The sequence below is a fragment of the Gossypium arboreum genome, chromosome 11, assembly GCF_025698485.1.
Source record: "Gossypium arboreum isolate Shixiya-1 chromosome 11, ASM2569848v2, whole genome shotgun sequence".
Classification (NCBI taxonomy): Eukaryota; Viridiplantae; Streptophyta; class Magnoliopsida; order Malvales; family Malvaceae; genus Gossypium; species Gossypium arboreum.
The window spans coordinates 20,853,683-20,874,847 of NC_069080.1; the positions used below are offsets into that span (position 1 = coordinate 20,853,683).

General features: G+C 32.1%; 1 protein-coding gene across 3 annotated transcripts; it reads left to right on the forward strand.

Annotated features, from left to right (window-relative positions):
- Window positions 1-14,220: 14,220 nt before the first annotated feature.
- LOC108470628 (3-hydroxyisobutyryl-CoA hydrolase-like protein 5) lies at window positions 14,221-19,928 on the forward strand. Of its 3 annotated transcripts, none has more exons than XM_017771991.2 (16): window positions 14,221-14,304; window positions 14,648-14,721; window positions 14,841-14,924; window positions 15,017-15,085; window positions 15,183-15,246; window positions 15,500-15,573; window positions 15,686-15,769; window positions 15,912-15,996; window positions 16,096-16,181; window positions 17,529-17,650; window positions 17,927-17,987; window positions 18,100-18,198; window positions 18,655-18,756; window positions 18,846-18,887; window positions 19,339-19,445; window positions 19,690-19,928. In XM_017771991.2, exons 2-16 carry the CDS (start codon window positions 14,689-14,691, stop codon window positions 19,727-19,729), a joined length of 1,152 nt encoding a protein of 383 aa, XP_017627480.1. In that variant the 5' UTR covers window positions 14,221-14,304; window positions 14,648-14,688; the 3' UTR covers window positions 19,730-19,928. The 3 variants fall into 3 exon arrangements, with proteins under 3 accessions (XP_017627480.1, XP_052878112.1, XP_052878111.1); XM_053022152.1 differs by having other exon boundaries at window positions 14,237-14,300; XM_053022151.1 differs by lacking the exon at window positions 14,221-14,304 and adding an exon at window positions 14,376-14,527.
- Window positions 19,929-21,165: the final 1,237 nt, after the last annotated feature.

Consider the following 21,165-nt stretch of genomic DNA (forward strand, 5'->3'; position numbering starts at 1 on the left):
ATTTTCATGAACTTGATTGTCACGTATATTTGCATGAACTTGATCGGCACGTATACTTAAAAATATATCAATCATTTCATTAACATTAGGCAAACTTTATAATGAAATAAATTTATAAACTTTAAATAAATTGAACATTAAAATAATCAGTAATGACCTAAAATGCACGGACATTGAAAAAGTACATTATTGGGCCTTCGTCTCAGTTAACTGAACCTATAAATAATTATTAGAAATACCTATGAGTCTATTAGTGTGTCTAATTAGGTTTTAATTGAGTAAATTTAGCTTAATTGAGAGAAGTTAAGAAAAAAGACTAAAGTGAATAAAGGGTAAACGTTGAATTGTAGATCAAAAATAAAAATAAAAGGGCCAAAATGACAAATAGACCATTTAGCATAGTTGAGGTGGTAAAACAATTAAAAATCTAAAGATTTTTCTAGATTATTATTGTATATATATTAATTAATATTAAGATAAAAAGTATAAATTATTATTTAATTGGTATTATATTATTAAATTAATAAATAGTTTAATGAATTGACAAATGTAAGGTGATTAAATGATACATATGTAATAATAATATTTATACAATTGTAATATTTCTATTTAATTACTTATTATTTGAGCAAATAGATTTTATATTAAATTACATAAAATAAATAAATAAAATCATGACAAATGAAAGGTGATGATTTAATACAAGTGTATTAATAAAAATAACTACATTTGTAATATTTATATTTAATTGGTAAGTAGATATTTATTATTTATTATTATTAAGTTAAAAGATATTTATTAATTAAATTATTATATTATAAGATTTTTATATGATAAATAAATTATGATTTTGACAAATGTATGGCATAGATGATGTACAAATGTAATAAATTGTGTGCGTATAAAGGTGTATATATGATTAATTATACAATAGATATTTATTATTATTTAATAAAAGATGTTACTAGATAATTAATTAAATTATAAGATTTTTATGAGATAAACAAATTAAATGGAGACAAGTGTAAAATATATAATTGACCAATTTTAATATAAGCATTTGTTATTAAGAAGATTTTATAATAATAATTATTATAAACTAATATATATATATATATATAAGTCATAAAGAAACAAAAGAAAAGAGAAATAGTTACAGAGAACCATATGGAAATAACAAGAAAGAAAAGAAAAGGAGAAACTAAGGATTAAAAGTTTGGAGTTTAATTGGTAAGTCAATTAAATCATTTTTATTTAATTTTGATGTTTTAGAAGGTTTAGAATAAGGTTTTGATGAAATTAAGTTGATATATTGAAAGTTCATAAGTTTTTGAGTATAGTTCATGTTAAACAAATTGTGAAATTATGGATTTAATTAAATGAATTTCAAGTTAGAATTGATAAAGGGATTAAATTGTAAAAGAAGCTATAAGTTTTGTGTAATAGGGATTAAATTGTAAGAAATTTTAAATTAGGGTTTTATTATGAATATTGAATAGTTGAGTTTAATATGGCAAGAAATTAAGTAGAAAGGAAGTATGAATTAAGTTAGAAAATTAAGAAAACTTAGTTAGAATTAAATTGAGAATAAGTAGGAATTGAATAAAATTCAATTATTTATTATAATTTAATGCTGTAATTAATAGTGAAAATTATTATTATTTTCGTAGCTAGCTAAGAACCCGAGGCATCGGCACAAAAAGGAAAGGAGAAAGTTATCGAGGAGTAATAACGAAATCCGGGCTTGTATTACTATAATTCAAATTATTTATTACTAAATGTTAATTTTAATTTATAAATTGGTAAGTAAATTATGAGGTAAGTGTTGTTATTGTAACGCCCCAATTTTCGAGAATTCTGTGAATGTTGGCATAGGTTTAATTATGTTAGTGGGCCTCTAGAAGGCCCAAGCTTAAGATAGAACCCGGTAATTTAGTTAATTTTTGTTCCATAAGAAAAAGGGAGTGAAATTATGAAATAGGACCTATGTGAAAATGTTTGAAAATGCTATAGGCTAAATTGAAGTGGCCAAATAAATAGGAGTGCAAAATAGGAGGATTTGCATGACAAACCTCCCATTTTACATGAAGTGGTCAGCCATCATGTTGTTGTAGACAAAATGTACACTTGATATCCATAATTTATGGTACAAATTGATACAAATTGATAATAGGTTAGGTAAATGTTCCATGATAATGGGTTAGGTAAATGTTTCATGATAATAGGTTAGGTAAATGTTCCATGATAATGGGTTAGGTAAATGCTTCATGATAATGGGTTAGGTAAATGTTTCATGATAAGAATATCATGTCTTTTGTATTAAAGAATTAAATGGATGAAATATGAAGTTTTATTAAAAGAAAAGGGTGAAAAGAACAAAGTTTTGTCCATCTTTGTTCATCATAGCTGAAAGTTAGAGAAGAGAAAGAGAGGAGAAAGCTCTTGAGTATTCAATCATTAGGAGGAGGAAAATTGAAGGTAAGTTCTTGGTACCTTGCTTCTATTTTGAGGTTCATGAGTTCTTCTTGATTCTACCTTAACTCTTGAAGTATATTTTGATTTTTAGTTGTGTTGTGAGCATTTAGTCATGAATTAAAATGAAGGAAATGGTTGTTGTTTCATGTTCTTTTGATGAAAAATGGAAGATAGGTGAAGTTGAGCCAAACAAATGAGCATGCATGTGCCTTAGATGCTAAGGGGAAAAATCGGCTAACATGTTGTGCTTTAAAATGATGAAATGGAGATTATACTTAAGTAAAATCATAGATATGTGATGATTGATTGGTGATATACATGTTTAAATAACAAGCATGCAAGTTAGGTGTAAAAGAGTGATTTGGTAATAAATCTGCTAGGGACAGCAGCAGTAACGTGACTTTGGAAAATCACCATAAATTGTGGGAGATGAGTTAGAAGCTGTATAAATTATGTAATTAAAGCTTAATGAGTCTAGTTTAAAATGGAATAAACAAGAACATATTTTGAATTCTGTACAATGAGAAATTTGATTCGTAATGAAGAGTGGTCAGATTAGTCAAATAGTGAAACATGGGAAACTTTGAGAAAAATTTGGTATTGATTGGCTAAACCAAAAATTCTGAAAATTTTATGGATAAAATATATATGAGTCTATTTTCAGGGAAAATTAACGGAACTTGATTTGGAGTTTCGTAGCTCCAGTTATAAATGATTTAGTCACTGTTACTCAGGAAGACAGCTTGCAGTGAAATTATGATTATGTAGTAAACATTGACAAAAATTTGTTAATGAGTTGCTTATTGATTTCTTATAAGCTTACTATGATCTGTAGGTGTGGTTGGCCGAATATTGTAAGGGGTTAATACATAGTTTGTATTTGAATAGTTAGATTAACGTGTTAGTAATCCAATTGTAGGCGGTTCGTGTGGATCTCATCAAGATATCGTCGCAAATGTGTGTAAATCGACACCTCTCATAGACTAGATTGGCAAAAGCCGAAAAGTGAAATCTTTGAAAAGTCGGTATTTTGGGAATTTATGAAAGTCGCGAATGCTCGTAAGATAGTTGAGTTTGTATATTTGGTAATCTAAAGTAATAAACTGCAGTACGCGTGATTTCGTACATTTTGATAATTTGGGCTTAATGGGCCAAAGATCGATTCATGGGCCAACTGCCCAATTCGATAAGTATGCGTAAGTGTTCGATAGTACGTAAATAGTTAGGATATGCATGAAAACCCTAAAAGTAGCTAAATTACTATAATACCCTATGTATGGAAAATTATCGTTATACCCTAGGTGCAAAATTACCGTTATACCCCTAGGGTTAATTTTGACCAAAAGCATGACAATCTGATTCGTATGATGTATGCCATGATTATATATCTGTTGCATGGGGACATGGGTTATATTATGGAGGAAGCGCTCGTAGCTATGCCACAAATATTCGATCCGGTGGCTCGCCACATATATTCTGTTTCGGTGGCTCGCCACGATTATTCAGATCCGTGACTCGTCACATTATTCTGCTCGCAGCCATGCTGCAAATTCGTGGTGTGTAGCGGTTGGGTGGGTCGAGTTGTCTCCCCACACGGTGTAAGGTTGGTATGGGGTGTATACGGTTGGATATGGTTGGGTTTCGCATAAACATGTAATATCTGCTCGCTCATTATGGGCCTATGGGCTTTATTTCAATTGCTCGGCTAAGTCCAACTTATTCTATTTCGTGGTTTGAGCTGATATAGGCTATGGTTGGGTTAATTTACACACCGAGTTTCCCCAAACTCACCCCTTTTATTTTCATCCACGCAGTAATCCCCAACCATAGTGGGCTTGGAGTCGTGAGGGAATTTTGAGTGGCCACCCGCTCGAAAGTTTGATTTTCTTCCGTGAACTGGACATCCTTTTATTACGTTTGAGGTTTTGGGCTTTTAAATGTAATAAGGCCGCTTATTTATTTTTGATGGTTTTAATATGTATTACTAAGATAGGTAATACTTATTTTAACTGTTGAAATTGGATAGCTTTAGGTATGCGTTTTCAAAAACAACAGTTGATTTCAAAATAACACGACAACAAGCAAAGCTTCCGAATGAAAGTATTTTCCAAAATTAATCACTTTTCCTAAAAATGACTTAATCAAATCAGTTTCCTAGAAATATCCATGACGTTAAGGTGTGGCAATGGCGATATGCATGTTCAGGATTGGATCCGAAGGAGCTTGGTACTTAGCAATCCGATGGACTCACCACCTCTTTTCGGTTTCCTACCTGGTGCACAGCTTCCATTCACTTTAACCCTTAATGAATTAATCTTTTGAACATCAAGTACGATTTTCTGGACTTAGAATGGAAATTTTTTTTTTTTACGTTTTTGATGTGGCATGTCGGATCCGACCATAACTTCTGGGCAGGGTTTGGGGTGTTACAGTTATGGAATTGAATGATAATTGAAATGGTTGTTAAATAAATTTTAGTGTTGGATTATGATTGAATTGTTGAATTGAAAGAGAATTTGGGATTTAAAGTGAAGTTGAATTGAATGAGAAATATGTGTTAGTATTGAATTGTATTTTGATTGATGAATGGAAAGTGTATTTGATTTTGAAAGTGGATTTTTGAAATGAAAGTGAAATTGGATTGTGGAATTGAATTGCATATTGATTTGTAAGTGAAAAGTGTATTTGAATTGGTAAATATATGAGAAATTGTGATTTAAGTGGACTTGATGTGAATATTGATTGAAATAGAGAAAGTGAATTAAATACCCTATTAACTAGTCGCGTTGAGTCGGATATAGTTGGCATGCCATAGGATTGGAAGTGTAACACCCCTCACCCGTATCCAACGTCGAGACAAGGTTCGAGGCGTTAACGGATTTAAACATTCACAACAACACATAACATATTACCAACCATGCATGGCAAACAAGCATATGCACATCACCAATATCAAACATATCATAAATAGCTAGATTTATAAGTCAGAATCATTAGCTCACTAAAGACCAATATATTTGGCCAAATTATAATAACACATGTTATAAAACTAGGTCCCTATACATGCCACTCACTTGATAATTCTAGCATATGTGTTTATACTGTCAAGGTGTTGGTTTGATAGTGTGATGTTGCCTCCGACGATCTCCAACCCTGAGCTAACCTGACAACACTAAAAGAAATGGAAAGGAGGAGGTAAGCTTTACGCTTAGTAAGCTCGAATGAAATAATAATAAGCAATTTACTAACATGCTTTCCATAGTAAAACTAACCCTTGCACATTTACACATGTTCTGGTTAAGCTGCTTTCTTGAGTCACAGTTAGGGGTGAGTATTCGATCGAGTCGAGTCGAATCGAGTAAAAAATTTTCGAGTTAGTCGAGTTGACAAATCTTATTTTAGCAACCGAACTCAATTTGAAATTTTTTCGAATCGAATCGAATCGAGTCAAAAAATTTTGAGTTAAATCGAGTCAAGTTAACGAATTCTATTATTTATACTTAATGTTGTGTTTAGATGGACCAATTATTTAACTAGTAGATGAGGTACAAGATTATTTAACTACATGAACAATATAATGATTTAGTCTTTTAACTTAATGAGTAAACATTTATCAAAACGACGTAGTTTTACCTTTTAACTTATTTATTTTGAATTTTAACTTTTAATAAAGTAAACATTTATCAAAACTACGTAGTTTTGTCTTTTCTTATTCGGATTTTCGGATAACTCGAATTGTGTAATTCATATTCGAGTTAAACTGAAAAACTTAATTTTTTATTCTCGTTGATCCGAATAACTTGATTAACTCAAATAACTCGAACTATTTAATTCAAAATTGAATTTTTTATCGTGTTTTTTGAATCGAATCGGAATTTGCTCACCCCTAGTCACAGTCACTAAATCATTTATGGTGTTACAGGAAGTGTTTAGGGATATTTTGACCTCGAGTCGATGAGACACTGGGTGTCACTATTGTACTTCGGATAGATTCGATGAGGTACTGGGTACCACTTTACTTCGACTAGGCCGATGAGACATTGGGTGTCAACTTTGCTTTAAACTATTCGATGAGGCACTGGGTGCCATTCTGGTGTGTTTGGTTAGATCTGTGTATCCGCCAAAGTCCGGGTCTGTTAATAGGGTGAAAAACTGAAATGAGAAATTTAAATTGTGGATTGAAATTGAGATTGGAAATGGAAGGCATGAACTAAACGTTGATGTAGTGAAGAAAATTGAAGTCTATGATATTTAATTGAAACAGATAAATAGTTGAAATTGTGTTACTATTATTAACGAATAAAGTTTAAGAATGAGTTAATATTTGTGAAAATTCAATTGTTATATGTTTAATATTTATATTTCATTATTGTTATTATAGTTGAATTATAGTAATGCCACTGAGTATGTCTATACTCAGCGGACGGTTATTTTCCAATGCAGCAGTCAGAGGAGTCAAAATCGTCCAAAGATCCTAACCAATCCTGATCTCAACAACCTTGGTGATGTATATTTTATTTAGTATATGTGGCATGTACCTAGGTTGTATTTTGAGTTAACGTGGTTTTGGATTGTAAGGATAATATGTGATGATTTAAATTGGTAAATGAAAGATTAAATAAATGAAATGGTATATATATATAACATTATGTTTGAATTGATAATTGAATAGAACTTTTAATTTAATTTGAATAGTGGTATGAATGATCATATAGTAAATTCTAGTATTAATCTTGGTATATTTTAGATGTTTACATGTATGAATTGAATTGGTTATATCATTTGTATTGGATTGGTTTTGGTTTGAAATTGCAGGGAATGTTAGATGTATATAAATGACGTTATATTGAGTTTTTTAAAAAAATTTAAAATTTACGAAATTTCTCTGAGCACCTGGATAAGTCCCGATCCACTTCTAATACGTGTTTTGGGCCTCGAGGGTCCATTATAGGGACTTAAGGATTAAATTTATCCTTTGTATGTTAATTATTTATGAGTTATTTGTAATTTGTTCGATATGTCCGGAAATGCTCCGTAACCTTGTTCTAGTGACGGTATAGGGTTAGGGGGTGTTATATAATCTGAATTAAAACCATAAAAATTTATAGTGTGATGGAGTTGTCTATGAGGTGTATCGTTGTGGTGGCCTTCTTTCATGTTGTGGGTGCTCCCGACCATTAATGTCCATTTCACTCAAACCGACATTCCTATCACCCATAGGCAATCCTCGGGGTGTACTGAGTAAATTCGAGAAATCGTGTGTCACAAAAGTTTGCTCGGGAGGGGTGTAGTACTGGGGTTGCAATGGGTTAAATATGTTAAACATCATTGGTAAGCTCAGTTTCTGATAGGAAGAACTGCAACCACCCATCTTCGGATGTATTGCCTAACTCGAGTACTCCGAGGCAAAACTGCAACCTCCTCAAATTTGGATGATAAGAACTATCAATCGAGTGTGTGTATGACAAAGAAGGTGTCGACTTGGGTAATAGAGGAGGATACGGCTAACGAGGTCTTCTTTGTAGGGGACCTCGTCGTTTCATATGTAGATGGACTACTATCAATCTGCCACCATATAAGAAGGGCAACCCATTCCGCATGTACCACTGCTGGTAGTCCCTTAAGGGAGTGAAAGCAAGAAAACATGATTCCAAATGAGGTCTTCTCTCCAATTGGGTGTTTCACAACACAATATTTAGTTGATGCTCTAATTCCCAATTCTTTGCATGTTTCCCCTTTTTGTCAATTTCGTGGACATCATCGCCCAAATGTATAGGAACGTTCGAAATATGTTAACGGTACCTAAATTGATGAAGCACCCGATCCCTAGCGTACCACTCCACCATTTGAAAATTGATCACGGGTGCGTTAACACACCACACGAGTGCATGGACACTGGCCGACGGAGGAATGACGGAAGCAACGTTCGGCGCACTATACGACATCCACTCGAATTGCACAATTAAACACATGATTAAAATACTCACAACAACATAATTAAATAAATAAACTAATTACATGACACTAATATTGTCGAAACTATTTTTTTTAAAAAGGTAGATTTATTTAAAAAAACGAAAATTGAGTCGCCACCGATCACTTTTTTCTATGAGGCGTGATCGGATCACCTCGTAATTTGATCGTTTTAATAAGATGTTTTGATTTACTAAAACAACAATTTTGGTTTACAAAATTCAAGAAAAACGGGTTCGGGAGTCGGTTATGTACGAAGAAGGATTAGCACCTTCGTAACGCATAAAATTGGTACCTAATGGTTAATTAATGTCTTAATATTGAAAAGTTGAAAACCTGAAAAAATTAAAATACGATTCCTCTTTTTTAATGTTAATTTTACTAGAAAAATGCTTGAACAAATTAAAATAAACGTTAAAGACTTTCTCGCCTTGAAATAACAAAATGTCACATCCCGTAAGTCAGGACACGACATTTTGAACCCTTGAGAACAAGCTTGCCTTTTAAATTTTTTTTTAAAAATTGTATATTCTAATTTTAAAGGATATTCCGCCATTTAGGTTGAACGAGAAAATCGAAACCCCGTAAGTTAGGGTACGACTTCTCGAAGCTCCAAACACGTAATATTGCCATTATTTTCAAAATTTCCCTTTTTTACGAATTAGGGTAAAAATTAATGTAACGTTTAAAATGATATGTTTAGTCTATTCGATTATAGCATAAAAACGGTTAAAACATAAAAAAGGATCATACTTAGCGAATAATGATAGTGCGACATGAATTTGGAGTAATAACGGCATTGATATTAATAAATCATAATGTTAATATGCATAAACAATAATAATAATAATGATGAAAACGATAATATCAATAACAATAATGATAATAACAATAATAATAATGATAATAATGAATAATCTAAAATTTTGAAAGTAAATAAAAAGTAATAAATAAATAAGTAATGAAATAAGATAACAATAAGAAGGGCAAAAATAAAAATAAAACAAGCCAATTAAAATAATAATAAGTAAATAAATAAATCAAACCTAATATAAGTTTGATTAAAATTGAAATCAAATAAATAAATAAAATATTAAATGAAATATTAGATAAAACAATTTTCAAAAAATTGAAGTTAAACAGATTAAGGATTGAATTGAAATCGAAATGAAATTGGGTACAAATTATAAATAATAAAAATAGGCTAACAAGGATAAAAATAAAACGCATTAAAAAAGGATAGGGACCAAATGGGAAAATATCCCTATCCTTATGAACATCATTTCTTAAGGGACGAAAATGAAATAAATATAAAATTATCGGGCAAAATTAAAAAGGGAAAAAACAAAAAGGACTAAATTGCAACGTGTCGCAAAAGCGAAAGGACCGCGCGCGCAAATAGCCCAATAGTTGAAAACAAGTGGATTGCCCAAGAATGGGTCGGGTCGAGCGCTAGTCAAAAAGTCAACCCCAAAACGGCGTCGTTTCAAAGGTCTATTTAAACCAAATTTCAAATAAAAAAAACATTCTAACTTGTTTTCTAAAAAAAACTTAAAGCCCTCATTTTTTTTTTCTCTGCACCAACCATTGGCCGGCCTTGGCTCCGGTCATCAGACCACTGTGACGGCCGTCAGTCCCCAACGACTGCGCCGCCGTCCACGGTGGCCGAAAAGACCCAAAATTTTCCATTTTACACCCTTTTTAACAAGGGTTTTAGATCAAGAAAGCAAATGCCTAAAAAAGGAAAAAAGAATAGTAAAGGCTTGGCCTTTGGCCTTCTCTCTGTTGATTTCAACGCTGGAGATAATGTCCGACGGCAACACAGGTGAGTTCCCTTCTTTTCTTTTTGTTCTTATATTTTATACTTTTGAAAAAAATAAAAAGAAAAAAATAAGAAAATAAAAATAAAATGACAGACATATAATAAAAATTCACCTTTTATTTCAAAGTTTTGTTCTTTTTTGATTAATATTGTGCGTTCGTAATTACAACATGATTGTTGTGGCTTTTATAGCCGGATTATACAACTGTTGGTTTTTGTTTTTTGTTTGTTTCTTCGTTGTTTGCTTCTCTCGCGTGTTTGTTGCTTGTTGTAGGTGTCAATGGTAGTGGTTGACGGTGGTGACAGAGGGGTCAGACGCGTGCGAGGAGGCAACGGCACAAAGAAGTTAAGGTTTCTGCCTCCTCTGAACATGTTGTGGGCTAGTAGGTTGCTAGGGTTTTTTTTATTTTGTTGGGCTGTTTAGGCCCTTGTAATTTAGGCTGGTAGTTTGTAATGGGACTATTTTGGACTATTTATTTTTGGGTTTTGATTTTATTTTTATCGGGTTGGGCAGAATTGGCTTGCTACAAATATAATTAATTTTATTAAAAAAATATTACCCCATCCCCGGTGTATGCCTCGATCATCTGTCAGTATACAATGAGTGTTTCCGACTTCTCGATATTCAGACAAGTATACCATCTAAAAATATAAACCAAACTCGTAAGAACATATTTTTATAATAAAAAAATCTTGATCCAAGTTTCAATTTTTTTTACCTATTCACAAGTAGGAACACATGTACTTTGTGACCCATTGATGCTAGAAATGACATCTTGTGTAACACCCAGGATTGTAGCAGTATTAAATAGCCACCTATATATTGTGTTTTGTGCTTTGTCCTTTGGCAAAGCTCACAATACAACGTCGCTAGTACTGTTGAACCCTAGTTGTAGGAATGAGTACATTGCAAATCAATTAGTAAGAGCAGGTACATCAAGTGGACTCTATTATTATTGGAATCTGGCATAAGTACCCCCTATAAGCTGCAGTAATAGGCTCGAGCAACGGACATCTTCTCCCTCTCGGTCACATAATTCGATAATGTTTCAAAATTTGCCTTTAGCCATAAAAATTTTAAACCCATAAATTTAGTTGTACCATCATCGGTAGAGCATCCAAGCAAGTCATAGCAAAGAGCCATAGGATCTACTGTGTGGCGTGAATCGGTTACCGTATCACTGTCCACGGGGGGCCCCAATTGTATTGCGACATCCTCCAATGTGATGGTGCATTCCACACATGAGAAATGAAAGGTGTGCGTCTCTGGGCACCACCCTCAACCAGTGCCAATATTAAGTCGCCCCTTAACTCAAACACACAAATTAATGTCGCTGATCCAAATCCCACGGCATTTAGGTAGAACATAATCCGTTCGTCTGACCGATAGCTCGGACCATGGCCACACGGGCTCAACATGGGGTACACATCCTAATCATATTTCATTACAGAATTGGTTAATATCTCACAATTAAATAAAAAATTACGTGCAACTATTATGAAAATTACGTGCAACATTATAACATTTTTTTACCGGCAATTAGATCGCCCTTGCTATGTGAGGTTTTGCAGTAATTAAAGAAGTCATGTCGATATATGTACAAACAATTAAAATTTTAGTCATCGACTTAACAAATAAACAATATAAAAATAACGAAAAATATTTTTTTCGAAGCCCATTTTCATAATCAACAAAAATCTAATTAATCAAACAAACATATAATGTTCACTTTTATATCTTAAAATATACAAATTATTATTAAAAAATACAATAGTCAAACCAATCTTAATATTACTTTCAACACAAATGTATCTTAATACAAAATTCTAACAATTCTAATAATTCTACTAAAATAAATATGCACTACCAAACCTATCTTAATAAACATACACTACAAAATTGGCATACACAATTCTAATTTTTTTAAATATAATATTACAAATATCTAAATTAACACAATTCTAATTATTTATATACTATTAGAAAAAAATACATACCTTTTTTTGGGGAACCTTATGTTTTGGGGAGGGAACGAAGGACCATCCAAATGTTTGTAATAAAAAATAAATAATAAAAAATAGAAAATAATTAATACTAACCTTTTAACACAAATAAGATGCCTTAATACTAACCTTATTAAATTACTACTAAAATATAACTTAAAAAAATACAAGATACATTATACTTTGATTTTCGGGGGACTTTTCACACCAATCTTCAACAAAAAAAAAATCCTTCCAATTGAACAATCCGTGGGGGTTGGGAGCCAAACCAACCCCCTTTTATAATAAAGAAAATAATATAATAATATTGAAACAAAAAGTAAAAATAAAATTAAACGGGTATTGGAACCGGAGTCATGATTGACGAATCACATTTGTGGCATGTCGTTAGGCTAGTATTGTCGAGTTGTTAGGCGGCACCGGCCTAATGTCATGCACCCGTCGGTCACGAGTTCGAGTTCCAATACCCATTTAATTAATTTTTTTACTTTTTAAAAATAAAATTTATTTTAAGATATTCGGGTGTCGCCAGACACATTGGTGATACGAATAATTTTTTTTTTTTTACATGTATAAAAATACTCAATTTTTTTGGTGTCAAATACTAGTGCTGTCAATTGCTTTCACCCAATTTTTTTTTAAATGTGATAATTGAAGCAATGATTGGTGGCAGAGGAAAGGGGTGCTGTCGATTGCTCAGACGACATCGATGGTATACTGTTGAATTTGGCTAGATATGTAAATAGTGGGGGCTTATCCTACTTCAGTATATCTTTATTATTTGGGTAAAAAACTCATTTTATAAATATTAGGGTTAATTGTACTATTAGTCACTAAATTATGAATGAACTTTTATTTTGGTTACATAATTTAAAAGTTACAAATTGGTCACTAAAATTTTTAAATTTTTTTGTCACCCAATTATTAAGTGACACTTTTTAATTAGTATAATAACAATTTTTCTCCTTTTTTAATGCTTTCTATCGGCACTTATTATATTTAAAATGATAAAAATAAAATTCTTTTTGAAAAAATTAGAAAATTCTAAAAATAAAAATAAAATATATAAAAATTTTGAAAATAGATAAAGGAGAGAAAGTAAGAGGAAATTGTTTTAAATTGTCAAATTCTCTCTTTATTATATTTATAGAAATATCCAAGATTCGTTCTTTAAAACACATAGAAAAAATAAAAAATATTAATTAAAATTATTAGTTCTCTATTTTTGGCCACTTATGTTTCTTCACATAACTTTTTCGTTATAAGAAAAGAAAAAAATTATAATTTATTTTTACAATTTAAAAATAATTTAAATGAATTGAAAATTTAAATTGTGTCTAGAAAAGAAACTTTTGTGGTAAAATTTTTAATTTTTGGCTAAAATTGACATTAGAATCTATTTGACAAACCTCTGTAACATTAATTTTGGATGTTCTTTAAGGACATGTAACTTGACTTAAAGATATTACTATTTTGGTTTCAAGTAATACTGAGGAAACATGTAAATGATCTCACATTTTTGTTTTTTTAATTTATTATTTGATTCTCGATAATTTTTTATTTCTCATGCATATTAGTTATTCAACAACAATATTTTTGAAATTTTATTTTCTAGAACTTTTATATAGCATATTCTATTTTTAAATAATTTTGAGTTTTTTTATAATTTTTATATAAAATTAAAATCAAATTGATGGAAAATATAAAATTGATAACTAAATTTCTTATTATATTAATTTAAAAATTGCTACATATAACAAAAATATAATTTCAAAAACTGTAATATTAAATTATAAATTTTTTAGTTAAATGAGAAAAGGAGAATTTACTAAATTAATAGTATAATTTACACTAAATTTTATTACTTTAAAAGTATTATCATATATAAATTTTAAAAGATTCGTACTTGCATAGAAATAATTTTCGCTCCAATTTAATATTCCCATGGTGTAAATTATGGCATGAAAGGGGGGTTAGGCGCGCGTTTATCACCCACAAACACTCAACTACTGCGAAATCAGGGAAGGTAGGTAAGAACGAAGAATCACAGCTGAAGTGTTATGATTTATGAATGAGATGACACACAACTGTCCTTTGAATTTACCATTCTTGACATTACCAACCACCCTTTGCTCCTTTGCCTTTACCATTGCCATTACCAACTACTCTTTGCTCTCTCTCTCTCTCTCTCTATATATATATATATATATATATATCATATTCTTCCATTCCTTCTTCACTAGTTTTTCTTTTGTATGTTCCTCTCTCTCCTTTCATTTATGAACTTAATTGCTCTAACTAAACAATATCTACAATTTCATTGTTTTCAAGCTTCAACTTCTCTCTTTTACTTATTTATTTGTTTCTGTGCAGTTTGTGGGTTTCGACTTTAACAATCAGTTCTGGCGAATCAAATGGCAAAAGAAGTTGTTAATCCCGATGAACTGGTAATTATCTCCTTTTAATGATTCAATGTTACAAGTACTTCTTTGGTTTTTTTTTTTTTTTTTGAAAACCTTAATTTAAGACTACTTCTTGTGTTTTCCCCTATTTTACTCAATTTAAGGTTGTTGTTGGAGAGGAATTAGACCATGTAAGAATCATCACTTTGAACAGGCCTCGACATTTGAATGTCATCTCATCCAAAGTGGTATGTAATGTTTAAACTAACACTGCCTTGGCTTTCTTTTATGTTCTTCAAGTCAAATCTTCTGAAATCCTTGTTTCTTTTACTGCAATCAGGTCTCCCTGCTAGCTAAATACTTAGAACAATGGGAAAGAGATGAGCAAGCTCAGCTTATACTGATCAAGGTTGTTAAATTGGGTCATTTCAAATGGTTCCTAGTTCTGGATTTCTCTGTCAATTTTCATGATTTCTAAATTATATTGTTTGTAACTTTTTATTCAGGGAGCCGGGCGTGCATTTTCTGCTGGTGGAGATTTAAAAATGTTCTATGAGGGAAGGAAATCAAGTAAATGTTCTATCGGTCTTATCCTGATATTGGACTTTTGGTTCTATTCTATTATGCTTTGAACTATGTTGTTCGGATAGGGGTATGGGATATGATCTTCTAAATACTTGGAAAACCTTAAAAATAATGAAGTTCTCGTAACATAAGTTTTAAATTCTATTACTTCCTCCATAACACCTAATGACTGCTCATATATGTGCAATTGCGCACAACATTATGAATTTTGATTCGTAATGAATTATTCTTCTGACAGAGGATTCCTGCCTTGAAGTGGTCTATCGAATGTATTGGCTTTGCTATCACATTCATACTTATAAGAAAATTCAGGTTTTTTTATTTTCACACTGTATTCTCATACCATTACACAAGGAGTTCATTGAATGTGAGATCTGCTCACTGTGGAAATCTACCAGTCTAATTGATGTATTGTGTTTGACAGGTTGCTCTGGTTCAAGGAATTTCAATGGGAGGTGGTGCATCATTGATGGTCCCGATGAAGTTCTCAGTTGTAACAGAAAAAACTGTGTGTATATAGTCATTCTCTTGACATTTTGTGCACATAAATCAATACTTTCAAGTTTCAACCTTACCTTCTTTCCTTTATCTGTTACTGAATTGATGTGCTGAATCTTCCGTATGGTACGCTTTTGAATGCTTGTGCTTAGGTCTTTGCAACACCAGAAGCAAGTATTGGGTTTCATGTGGACTGTGGTTTCTCATACATGCTTTCCCATCTCCCTGGCCATTTGGGTAAGAATGACTTGCCAAAGTAGATATAGATTTGTATTTGGTTTTGTTATGGTATTTTTTTTGGAAGCTTATTTAAGACTATTTGGTCATTCATTGCAGGGGAATATTTAGCTTTAACCGGGGCTAGGTTAAATGGTAAGGAATTGGTTGTAGCTGGACTAGCAACCCATTTTGTCCCTCTTGAGGTGAGTTCAGTTATCTATGTTGATTTGAATCTTTATTTTTCATGAAATACCAGTATTTGAACACATAGCCATCACAGATATGGATATATAACTCTCAAAGGACTCTTCAAATGCATGGAAATTCTTGGAAATGCATGGAAAAACATGGAAAGAATTGAACATACTCGTGTCTGATACATAACTATTTCTGACATTCACACCCAAGTTTGAGTAGCATAGGCTATGGTTATGTAATAGCTGTGAGATTTATTGTGCACAGAAACAATTAGTATTAAGTGTTTCTTCTCCTGTCAAATTCACAAATAACAACCCAAACAAATCTGAGCTCTAGCTTGTTTCAAGGAATTTGATTTCATAATTTAATTTCCTACCTTGGATCATATTCCATCTATTCTCATCGGACATTAATCCATTTTCTTTTGGCCTTCTGCTGCTGCAAGCGTTAAAGATTTACTTGACATTTCTCTTTATATCCTGTATTATTAGCATTCACTTTTGGAAAGAAGTTCTGTGAAGAAGTATATGAGTGAATGCAAAGAAGTTCTGTGAAGAAGTATATGACCTAGCACGGCTGGGGTTCGCTTCAAACAAACAAACAAAAAAAAAAATCTCCATTTTTTCTTCTGGCTTCAAGAAGTATCATATATTTTACAATTTATAGGGAGAGGCTTGGGTGGGAAGCTGATCCCAACTTTGCTCTAATGCAAATTTAAACAGTCTGACTATATTACTTGAACTTGGGCATGAGTATGTGTTCTACACATACACATATGTTCAATTTAAATTTTTTTTTTTTTCTGTATTTGAAGGGTCTTGAAACATCATATCCTCATACCATGTCCTCAGATACAGCTACCAAATACAGATACTTCATTAAAAAATTGAGGAGTTGGAGATACGAAATCTGCTAATCATTCTGAAATTAGTAACACTTTGACTGTTGAGGATACATAAAAGGAACAATAATCTACTAACAAATTCGTTCTTAGACTTTTTTGATTAACTTCATTTTCTCTATCCATATTAAATTTTGAAAACACCTCATCAATTTCAGTCTACAAAGAATTTGACTTAAAATTTGAGCTTTTCATCTTTTAAATTAGTTCCAAGACTTTCTTAATGAACCTCATTTTCTCTATCCATATTAAAATTTGAAAACACCTCATCAATTTGAGCCTTCAAAGAATGTGAATTAAAATTTGAGCTTTCCATCTTTAAATATTGTGTATATGTAGATTGAAATTAATGAGGTGTTTTCTGATTCTTGTAAATTGTCAATTTGTCTATGCTTTTTTTCCCTTAGATTGAGTAATATCATGATAACGTTTTATTTTCTATTGTAATCAGAAACTTCCTGAGCTTGAGAAGCGTCTGATTAGCTTGAACGTTGGTGATGAAAACTCTGTCAAGGCTACAATTGAGGAATTTTCTTTGCATGTGCAGCTTGATGAAGACAGTATTTTAAACAAGTAAGAAAACCTCTGTCAACATATGTAGCTCTGACTCTTTATTTTGTTTGAAGTATCTTCGACAGACATGTTTGATACATATTTGAACATGGGTACGGGATAAAACCCTCCAAGGACGCTTTACACATGAAAAAGCTTAGAGCAAATTGGACTTACATGTATCAAACACATAGCTATATTTGATTCTTGGATGCAGAAGTGTCAACTAAAAGATGAATTGGGAAAGGTCATTGACCTCAGCATTAGTGAAAGCTGATAGTTTTTGTTACTCCCCAGGAAGCAGATAATTGATGAATGTTTCTCAAAGGATTCTGTTGCAGACATTATAAAATCATTTGTAAGTTCTTTTTCTTTCTTCTTTAATCTCTCAACATAGAAAGGAACATTAACATAGTTTGAATTGGAAAAGGTCCTCATGATATTCACTTTCTTTGAATGTTCTCTGAAAGGAAGTGGAGGCGAGCAAAGAGGGTAATGAATGGATTGGTCCTGTACTGAAAGGGCTGAAAAGATCATCGCCAACAGGATTGAAAATAACATTGAGATCGGTAATAGTTTTTTACTTTATTCTACCATTTATTCATATGTTTAACTGGTTTGCAGAACTTTGGTTTATATTTATAGGCATTTGATAGTGATTTAAGGTAAACTTTTGTAAAGGATGAGGCTTCTGCTTCAAGTGCAACTAACTCGAAATAAATTCATTCCATCCTTCAAAGCTGAATGAAGTTCATCTCATTTTCTACTGACAGTATGGTGTCTACCTAAAAGCATCTATCTTTTTCATGTTTAAATTGATGCATTGTCTTGATTTGGAACTTGAGATCAGTGATTCCATCAAAGTCTTTCTGATGTCTATACATACGAGTGTTTGTTTCGACTTTTTCAAATTGTAGAACTATGGAACTGGTATCAACTTAACAAAGCACACCTGGTTGACTTGGTTTTACCCCAAAAGGTCGTTAACAAAGCACAACCATTAATTGTTGGATTAATATTTCTAGATTCGTGAAGGGAGGAAGCAAACTCTGGCTGAAAGCCTGAAGAAAGAATTTAGACTAACAATGAATATATTACGGACCACAATCTCTGCAGATGTCTACGAGGTAATTAATTTGAGTTTAACCACTTACGAAAACTTCAAAAAGAGCTTTATCTAACTCGTGAATGGATTTGCTTCTGTTTTTGTTGAAAGGGTATCAGAGCCCTCACCATTGACAAGGATAATGCTCCAAAGGTACCCTCTTTTACTAATGCATCCTTGTATGCTATGTTACTCCAACTCTTTACTTTTCTTGAATTACTTGTGTTTGACACATATGGATGACCCTCCAACTTCAAGGATCTTCCAAATACATGGAAAAAATTGGAAAATTAAATTACTTGTCCAATTCAAAAACATATCCATATCCAAATTAAACTCAAACTCAGGTCAATTAGTGATATAGCTTTCATGTATCTTTGCATGTGTTAATCCATGCATGTCAGCCTAGAATCTTAGTGAAATAACTTATGATTTTTATTGGTTGCTTACTTGTTAAAAACTTTGAACTTGGGAAGAATTTGTAAACTATCATATTATTACTGGATGAACTTCTCAAATCCGATAAGTGGGTAGCTTACTTTTTAAGGGGATTCCTTTTTCACATTAAGCATGTCATAAATTCTCATGTGTCAAACAACTACAGTGGGACCCACCAATTCTTGATCAAGTGGATGATGAGAAGATAGACCTAGTATTTCAGCCATTTACAGAGGATTTGGAGCTCAAAGTTCCAGAACAGGAAGATTGCAGGTAACTATGACCTATATTGCTTATGACATGTATATATAAATATGAGGATGGAGATATAACCCTCCTATTACCTAAAATGAAATTAAATATGCTTTGTTTCCGGCACATACCTACATTGACGTATACCCACACTTTGGGACCCTGAGTCCTCTCATGTCATTTATTAGTATCAGGATGGATCTAAAATAGCTGATCTTTCATTGTATTTTTTGTCTTCTGGTCTATCATCCGAACCAAATTATAGGTGGGATGGAAAATACGAGAACTCAGCATACGCAAAATGAAAGGACTGAGAGATGATACGGATGAAGTACAAGAAAAAGTTCATGGTTAGGAGCTGCTGCTTTCCCTGAAACACTACTTTCACCATGGAGGAAATCTCATATCTTTAGATAACAGCTTTTTGTATCCACTACCGGGTTCATTTTCTGTGTTTAACTTTCGAATCTTTACTCTTTGAATAAAGGTATTAATTTACTTAAAGCCTCACATGCATGTTAATATGTTGAGTGGTGTCCTAAATTCAGACTCTTCTATGTTTATAATATAATATGATTGGAGCCCGGATAAAGGCATATTAGCTAGATAGATCATGGTAAAATTGTTACAAACTGAAATTGCTTCATAAGTTATGTTATCATTCTTTATTTTACTTGAACCATTCATGTACGGCGCTTTGTTTTCTGACATGAATATTAAAGAGTGGGATATGAAAAGAATTTAAATATTCGTATGAAACATATACTCATATCCGAACATTTATTCTAGTATTAATACCATAGTTGATAAGTGATAATAAAGGGCATGCTTGAATTTTAATGACTCATTCTTGGCTTTGTTTTTTCCAACAAACCATTCATTCAACAGGAACCAGATTATAAGAGTGTTACTAGTTTCACAGGTGGAACTTGAACCCAGTTTGACGGACAAGAATTAATCCTAGTTTTTTTGCGATCTAGTCAACAACTCTATTACTGTTTCTTTTGGCAAACTTAAACGATACATCTCTTACGTTTAGAAACTATAGATAGAATATCTTAAACAATTGCAAAAATCTCCCAAGGGCATTGGTTCTTTTTCAATAAGCATTGAATCAGTTGAAGATTGCTGGATTCAAATTCCACGGACTCCCAGTTATTATCAGCCGCAAGTATGGAGCCCAACCTCATAGCTTCGGCATCAGCCGCTAATGCTATAGACACATGCATCAACGCGTTGGTTCCACCTACAAATCTCCATTGCTGTTCCTGGCAATTGTAGCCGCCCTTGCTTCTCGATTTTTCCCTTTTAGAGAAGCATCAAAATTGATTTTTACAACTTGGGGCATACTGCCAACGATGTTGCGACATGATGAAGCCAAAAGTCGCAACATTCCAACTAGTCCCGAAGATTAAAGTAATTTTCCATCGAAGTCACGACATCGGTTCGACAAGGCCCATATATCTATAATAGTTGTTTTTTGTTCATACTAGATGTGTGCAAATTTTGGGTAAAATCGATTTATCAACCAAACCGAATTAATTCGATTAATAGGTTGGTTAACCGAATTAATTCGGTCGATGGCCAGTTAATAATTTTTTGAAAGTTCAGTTAACGGTTAATTCGGTTTGAAATCGGTTAATTAACCGAAAATTTATATTTTTTATATACATTTTACATGTATTAAATTCGGTTAATTTTTTATATGTTTTATACTTGTTTTAACTAAAAAAAAAACATA

Excerpts from the sequence above, each read along its gene's own strand:
- LOC108470628 (XM_017771991.2), top strand. The coding sequence starts at position 14,689 with ATGGCAAAAGAAGTTGTTAATCCCGATGAACTG. Across the intron at positions 17,651-17,926 it reads GAAGACAGTATTTTAAACAA|GAAGCAGATAATTGATGAAT; the intron begins GTAAGAAAACCT and ends GTTACTCCCCAG. Across the intron at positions 18,199-18,654 it reads TGAAAATAACATTGAGATCG|ATTCGTGAAGGGAGGAAGCA; the intron begins GTAATAGTTTTT and ends TAATATTTCTAG.